We start from the raw sequence: 8,065 nt of genomic DNA on the forward strand, positions 1-8,065 counted from the left end.
AATCATTTTAGCTAATATTTACAAAGTTATCATTTTGGTTTCGATTTGTCCCCTACCCTTCCCTTTATTTCCCTCGCAATATGATGGAGCCAAAATGTCCATTTCAAGTGGAGAGTTTCTTAGTAAATTATGTTCTATGACAGCTGCAATGTCTATTCAAGTGAAGAACATGGGGGTTTCATGATAAATTATGCTTTATGATAGCTGAAATGTCTATTCAAGGAAGCTTAATTAATGTCCTGTTGCTAAAACAGTTGATAAAAGCTGGACAATTATAAATATAACAACCACTTTGAATGGCAGAGGATACAAGCATGGACAATGACAATGACAATGATATTAAAACCATTCCAAGTTTGCGGAGAAAAAAAATGTTAAGAAACTAGTTTAACTCTTTAGAAACTGTTAAGTACATTGATGATTTCGTCTGCAACATATTAATGCTTACATGAAAAGCCCATTACTAGGGCAAGCTTTCTGCAGCAAGGGAGAATCATTAATATATATATATATATATATATATATATATAATTCAGGGAATGCCTAAAATGTAGTGAAATGAAAGAATTTGGGTTCTGATGGGATTTAAATTAATGTTTGAAAAGTCAAAATTCATCTCATTCTTGTTTTGTCAGAGATGGCTAGGGAAGACCTGCGGGTGAGCCATGACCTGTCTTCTAACTTCCTCTCTCCTTAGTTTTCCAGTTGTTGTCAGCGGAAATGGTTTCCTCCACAGAATAAAAATCTTTGGTATTTTAAACCTGAAAGGAAAATGGTATGTCAGTATACTTCAATTTCATTTTTTTCTTTTCTTCATTTTACTTTAATTCTGCACTCACCACAAAGAAGATAACATGAGAAAGAAATCAAGGATTGAAGTTATCATGTCTAATGCATTGCTCTATATGAAGTGGGGTTAAGGGAAATCTAATCATATTTGGAAAGAACTAAGGGCTGTCTGTTTATAATTCTAGGGAAGGGGCTTAAGGGAATTTCCCATATAGAGCTGGGGTGTAGACATGATTTGGCTGAAGAAGGCAGGCATTTTTTTAAAAATTTTCCTATGGAAAGCATTACAAGGCTCTAAAAGATGAGACATTTTATTTTTAGAGAAACAATCCATTACCCAAGCAACCAAACATGACTTCTGGAGTAAAATGGGTTTTAAGGAGATGATACCCGGTCAAATTCCTTTGCTTGCAATGTAATTGGAGGATATCACTAGATAGCCTTAGATCTTCTCTTTCCAATTGGTGACTAGTAATCTGATTATTCCATTGCCATTCCTCTTTTATCTGAATGCAAGCAGCTACCATCTCTGTTAGCCTGGAGTCAGGGAGTCCAACGACCACAGCACTAGAGACTCCAGGATATTGCCTTAGGACAGCCTCGACCTGAATCACAAAGGGGCTTACGAACCTATAAAAATCTGTATTTGTAACATTGTATGATATAAATAGAAGTGCTTTGTTCACCAGTCCTTGATGCAACATTTAAATACTTAGACCCATAGGTTACATATCCCGGCATTGCAATAAACAGTAAGAAGCTAGAAGCCTAGAACAGAAATCTGAAACCTGACCAAGACCTTGGGTGTCTTCATATGAGGTCTGGGTTACAAAGTATATCTTTTGGTATGATTTGTTGAGCCTAGAAAATGCAGAACACTATAAATATGATTACAACCTTACCTCTTCTGGGTAAACATTCTCCCCTCCACTCTTGATTCGATCATTTAATCGTCCAATGAGCCATAATGCACCATAGTCATCAATCCACCCAATGTCACCTGTGTCAAGCCAACCTTCTACCTCAAGTTTAGACACTGCTGCTGGGGCTTGATCCCAATATCTAAGCATTACATGTGGCCCTCTGGTTAGAATTCTCCCAATCAGAGATGACCCGTCGCCGTGTATCTGTAATTCAACATGCGGTGCTGGCTTTCCAACACAAATGCCTACTGGTTTGTTAATTACACTTGACTTGTTTCCACAAATATTCTGAAATGGCTCATCAGATTTCTTCTCCCCGGGGTCGTAGAGGATCATGAAGGTGAGTGACGAGCATGTCTCTGTCATTCCTTTAGGTGGATAGTAGGAGAAGCGAAGAAGCAAAAAGTTAGAACATATATTAATAAAATTATGGACTAGGATAGGTGATTAGCTTGAAGTAAGGCTCCTACATAATGCATGTTACATATGTGCTGAATCCAAAATCTAAGCAGGGGTGGTTTAGGTTGGAACGAAAAATGGTTTGAATCCAATCTGATTTTAGAACATTTTGGAAACTACTAACCAAAGCTAGAGGGTAAAAGGAAGACGGGTTAGCCAAATTCTCTCGCATCATTTATGAAAGAACAAACTTCATCGCATTGGAAAAAGGCCACGAGAACCAAATTAGAACAGAACAAAATCACACAAATGATTGAAAACTCCATTAAGAAACAAAATGGGTTGAGACGTAAGAAACCCACCATATGCTGAAATAATCTTAGCACATGGGAAGATTGTGGCAGCGTTGTTAATCATCTCAACTGAGAGTCCTCCACCTCCATTCAGTATCTTCTTCACATGTTCTCCACCTTTCCATGCTTTATTTTTCCTGGTTCAAACTTTGGAAACATGACTTACAAATTCAAGTACTTGGCATAGACATGGTTTTGAATCTACTATGAGTGTTAATGGGCCTTGCCATCAAATAGTTCAGACCTGAATGAATGACATAAAGCAGGGATTGGCCAATTCAAAATTCAAAAAATGCCATGCCTGCCAGGCCTAGGCCTGGCAAATTCATGGTACACATAAACAGAGAACCATTTCATTCTGATCTTTGGATGTGTCAGAAATCATGAGTTAAAACTTAGATGTGTGTTACAGTGGTATATCATATTACCTAATATTGGAAACCATATCAGCCATCATGGCAGGAACAGTTAATAGGGAAGACACCTGGTGGTGTTCTATAGCTTTAAGGGCCGACTCTACTTCAAACTTGGGAATCAATATGTGGCAAGCTCCTACCATTAGCATGGCCATCCCTGAAGATATTCCACCAATATGGCACAGAGGTGCTGTGTGGAGATAAACCTACAAATTTACATACAAAGCCTAAGTCATTGGCAGTCTTCCAGAAATAGCCATGAAACAACCAAACATGTTGGATTCAAATGAGGCATTTTTTCATCAACAATTACACAAGCTGAACTGAATTTTTATTTTGATTCAGCAAGATATATTGATTAAATAACTGATTCAGCTTGAACCAAACTGGACCATCCCTTTGTTAGTAACCTGGCTTCTTTTCTTTTTCTTTTTTTTTTGGGGGGGGGGGGGGGGGGGGGGGGGTTGGTGTGGGGTTGGAGTTCAAATGCCACCGTTTCCACAGAAGTTAGATTAGATAAAATGATGACTTATATGGGGTAACTCAAAAAGGGAAAGGAAGAAAGTTTGTTACTTTCATAGGGGAAATCATACATCATCTTCATTGTAACCAACAATGGCAATTTTGGCAAGTGATTGGACAATGAGAGCTGTGTGAGTTATGGAAACTCCCTTTGGCCTTCCAGTGGTTCCTGGATCCAACGATTGTTCAAATCCAAATTAGGAAAACCCAAAAAAGCATCAATACAAAGATTGTGCTCATAAGATTAACCAGATAATATTACCAGATATTGCTAATATTTTCAAAACTAAAAATTTCTTATTAGACTACCCATTGGTCTTAGAATTGGACAAAATAAGGAGGTTGAACCAAGTCAATCAGACCGGAACCTCCTCACTTGAGGAACACCATTTCATGGTAGATTGCATCAAATTCACATCTAACCAAGCAGTTTCTGGTCCCCCCACCCCCACCCCTTTCAATTAAATCTGCTTTAGTTGCTTTGTGTAATTGGTTTTGACTAGTCAAACTCAGTTAAGCTAAGGTTGAACTATAACTTCCAGAACCCTGGCTCTTGAGCAGTTCAATGATCCATCCAGTTATTACAAATATGAAACTGTATGTAAGGCTTGTACGTACCTGAAGTGAAGCATATTAGAGCAATGCCCTCAGGTGCCCATGCGTAATCAAGTACCTTAGATATTTGGGAAGGCTTCTTAAGGGTTTCTGTAGTTAACACTGGCCAATCATGTTCATGTGTAAATAAGAGATCAGAATGCGAAATTCCCAAAATATTGCTGATTGCCAATGGCATTTAGGCGAGGATGAAGTATGCTTACCATTGCCAGTGTTGCTATGGAAGGAAGAAATTTCTCCAAGGAAAGCATGCCATCTAAGGAAATCCAGATTGGTATTTTGGAGCTCCAAGGACCAGAAACTGCAGCTCTCATCGACCACCAACATCACTGGTGTTACAGCCTCTATTGCCAACCTTGCCTCGTCAAAGCTCTGCATGTATATATGAATAGTTGTACATAGATGTTCTACTAGTAAGTTTTATACCAGATAGTAATGCCATATTGGTAATGATATCTACGGTATGGTGCCGACCAATCATTGCATCAAGTGTGTGACTCCCCCTTGTTGGGTTGCATATGAGATACTGTGTTGCCGGGTCTGTGATACAGAGTCCAAGGTGACACAACAAGGTTTCTACATGTTTTAGTTGAGCTTGAGCTAGGCAAGCTCAAAATGAGGTTGGGCTTGGGTTTCGTTTACTTTGTGCAGCTACCTGCACTCGCTCCATCTAATCCAGCCACCCAGCCGAAGGATGACCCATCCAAGTATGAAAGTTTCATCCTTGATATTAAGCAACACATGGAATATAAGGTTTTTTTTTTTTAACCACATTACCCAGTTTGTAACATACACCTGCTGGCAGTTCATCACATGGAAATTATCATCTTTAACAGCTACATTTCACTATTTCTTTTTGGGACTAATTATGGTTTATTTTTATGCATAGTAAATTCACATAAAATGAGTAATGTATGCATACTGAATAAAGATATGAAAAATATACGCTTTGTTTTTTTTTCCCCCTTTTGGGGTAATCTACATGTAACTCAAGCTCCTTACTATATCAAAATATTTTACCAAGTGACCACATGGCTGGTCCATGTGATAGAGGACCCCACAGTCATATGCCTGAATTTCATCCCTAGAAAAGTATAGGAAAAATTGCCAAAAGTAAGTTTAAAGTGACTAATATTAGCAGAACGCCACTAGATTTGATTTATTAGCATTGGCATTCTTGTTACTAAAAGTTTAAACTACTTTTTAATTATTTTTTATACTTTTATCAAGTTGAAATTTAACCAATCAAATAGATGTCAGGGTCCTATCACAAGGACCACCCATGTTGACCACATGTCAACTGATGATGAGCTAAATGTGATCAAGATTTCTCCAAGAAATAAAAAATGTGATCAAGCTTGGTTACAACTAGACATACCCCATTTTTTTGTTGTATAAGTGCTCGCAACATTTGCAAGGTTGCTAAGCTTAAAAACAATTGGAGCCATACTTGCCATATGACAGCTTAGCTAGCACGCAAATTTGTTGCAGACAAACCCCATCATTCCTTATATACCTATCAAGTTTTAGATCAAATAGATTATGTTACATGGAAAAATCATGTTCAAGAAAATCATTAAAATGTCAGCTTATTGGCAGAACAGTTGAATGGCTTCAAAAATATAGAGGGAAAAGTACACTATATGGTGGCCGTATGATTAAGATGACCCATCAAATTTGACATGTGGCTAGTCCAAAGGTTATCCTATCTACCCAATGGTTGACTAAGTTTAATTTCAACATGTCCAAATTGAGTTCCATATATATGTTCATTGTGCTGGCAACAAGGTTGCATTATATCTTTTTTCCTACGTATCATATTTTATATTAGGATAGAGGGTCAGTAATGATCATTGTATTGCCCTAGAGCACATGATTTGAATCATGTGGAAAGGTACTAAAGCCAATACCATTGGATAAATAGGGTGCCCCTTGGATTAGCCACATGTCAAATTTGGTGGTCCAACTCAACCATATGCTCATCTTATATCAAACTTTTCCCCTTGTATTATGAGTCATTAAACCATCACACCCTAATCTATTTTCTGAAAGATTCTACATGGCAAAATCTGTTTGGCTTAAAATTTGAAAGGTCAATAAAGAAGAGAAAAGCTTGCTTTTGCACCAAATTTGGGTCCCATGAAAGCTATCACATGCCAATTATAAATTGCTTATTGTGCTAAGCCTCAATGCCCCCATACAACATACATTATGAAATTACCCTCACTTTTCATGTAATTTTTTTTTTCAAGACTATGAAATGTCTATCTGAGAAATGTTGGCAAGCATGAAATTTAGGGTTAAACAACAAGTTTGAGAGTATAGTGCAAAGTGACAAATTGATAGAAAAGATAGAAGAGAAGATCACTGATCAAAGGAATCATAAGTAATCTGAGAAGAAAAGGAAAAAGGGTAATCTCACCCACCCATCGGTAATTGAGGGGAGCTGCAATGGCTCCAACATAAGCAACGGCCAAAAGCAACTCCAAATACAAATCACTGCCATGAACGATTACAACCTTTTGTCATATTCGGGAAGATCCTAATGCATACTGAACTGCACAAGCCAGAAGAATCTAACCCACACATCTCGGTTATCTATGATTTCTTAAGAAATTATAAGAATTCGCTAAAATGATCACCAAAAATTCTAAAAAAGTTCATTTTTTTCTTTTAGAATTCACCAAATTATAAGAATTCAATTCAACCAAAATAGGAACAGAAACAAACGGACCTGTTGACAGCAGCAATGGCGACAACATCTCCTCTTCTTAACCCAATTTCAAGCAGCCCTTGAGCAAGGCCTATGACACTCTCAACGAACTGCTTTCCGGTCTTTAACCGGTTTCCAAAGATCGTCACCGGAGAAAAACGCCGGAAAGAAGAAATCCGGCTGAGGCACTGGCAGATGTGACCTTCCGAGAAATAACCCATTGGATTGTAGGGGAGAGAAGAGAAAACTTGTTTCAATCTGTGCACGGGAGGACTCTGGTTCATAGGGGGATGGAAGGGGACCTAGGTTTATGTTATCCAATACAATCAAGAAATCCTTATCTTTGATTGATCTTCTATCCACTTAGGTTGCTTCTGGATCTCATGATTGATCGTTTTATCCACTTAGGATGCCACTACGCCTTGCGTTTCCACAGAAGAGTCACTTCCCGTTGAAGTTGAGAAAGATTGCGAGCCTAGATGGTGACGGAATGACTTCCTTGTTTTGCGGTACATCACGGCTTTAACGGCTTTTAAGTCCTTAAAATGGAAAACTGATCAATTGTTTGGACGATCAAGTGATGTAAGAGTTACCGTCAAACACCTATTCTTTTTGTTAGTAAGTATATCATTTTTTATCTTTGTAATAACAAAAGGTCAGACAGGTGATGCATACTGATCATATGAATACTGAATCTTAATTCGTTAAAAAGTAGAAAAACCAGTAAAGGTAAGGTATATACAATCATCCTCCAATCAAATATAGTCATATACCATCTTTCATTTTTTTTTTTTTCCTTTCTTTAAAAAATTATAACTTTATCATAACTTTTTAAATCTACCTATAATAAGGTTGGTAATATCAAGAAATTTGGATCACAATTATGATTTTAAAATGGATCAAACTTTTTTGTCACCAAAGTGATGAACTATGAAGTTGTAACTTATTTTGATTGTACATTGTTTTATTCCTTAAAGTATTAAATATAATATTTAAATAAGGATAAAAGATAATTTTTTAAAGATTAAAATTATATAATATAATATATATGAAATGATAAGATTTACCTTAGTTGAAAGAAAAAAGAGAATGTATCATATTAAAATGGCAAATAAATAAGGTTAAGAAAATAGATTGCTGTATAATAAGTATAGCTCACCCTCTAACTAATAGAACTAGAAGGAGAAGACTAAAAATTATCATTGAGCACAATGTAATCAATTATCCTCTGTAGATTTTCTTACAATAAAATTTCATTTAAAAAAAAAAATTCTTCCACCGACCTTGGTTACGACAAGATTTTTTCTTTAAAAATAAACATATCTTTCAGAACTC

At 36.8% G+C, this 8,065-nt stretch overlaps 1 protein-coding gene across 3 annotated transcripts; it reads right to left on the reverse strand.

Moving 5' to 3' along the window:
- Nucleotides 1-315: 315 nt before the first annotated feature.
- On the reverse strand, nt 316-7,240 carry LOC122079533 (2-succinylbenzoate--CoA ligase, chloroplastic/peroxisomal). Of its 3 annotated transcripts, none has more exons than XM_042646071.1 (10): nt 6,752-7,240; nt 6,444-6,516; nt 4,221-4,389; nt 4,021-4,119; nt 3,474-3,571; nt 2,893-3,086; nt 2,474-2,601; nt 1,692-2,080; nt 1,180-1,394; nt 316-761 (listed from the first exon to the last, which is right to left on the reverse strand). In XM_042646071.1, the coding sequence occupies exons 1-10, from the start codon at nt 7,012-7,014 to the stop codon at nt 632-634; spliced, it is 1,758 nt and encodes a 585-aa protein (XP_042502005.1). In that variant the 5' UTR covers nt 7,015-7,240; the 3' UTR covers nt 316-631. The 3 variants fall into 3 exon arrangements, with proteins under 3 accessions (XP_042502005.1, XP_042502007.1, XP_042502006.1); XM_042646073.1 differs by lacking the exon at nt 6,752-7,240 and adding an exon at nt 5,396-5,533 and having other exon boundaries at nt 6,444-6,487; XM_042646072.1 differs by lacking the exons at nt 6,444-6,516; nt 6,752-7,240 and adding an exon at nt 5,396-6,437.
- Between the last annotated feature and the right edge of the window lie 825 nt (nt 7,241-8,065).

This window comes from Macadamia integrifolia, chromosome 5 (genome assembly GCF_013358625.1).
Source record: "Macadamia integrifolia cultivar HAES 741 chromosome 5, SCU_Mint_v3, whole genome shotgun sequence".
NCBI lineage: Eukaryota > Viridiplantae > Streptophyta > Magnoliopsida > Proteales > Proteaceae > Macadamia > Macadamia integrifolia.

Bases quoted from the DNA above. Each gene is read 5' to 3' on its own strand.
- LOC122079533 (XM_042646071.1), bottom strand. From the start codon at position 7,014: ATGAACCAGAGTCCTCCCGTGCACAGATTGAAACAAGTTTTCTCTTCT. The intron at 4,120-4,220 runs GTAAGCATACTT...ATGATTGGCCAG, and splicing joins CCATAGCAACACTGGCAATG to TGTTAACTACAGAAACCCTT. The intron at 2,081-2,473 runs GTGGGTTTCTTA...ATCCACCTAAAG, and splicing joins TAAGATTATTTCAGCATATG to GAATGACAGAGACATGCTCG.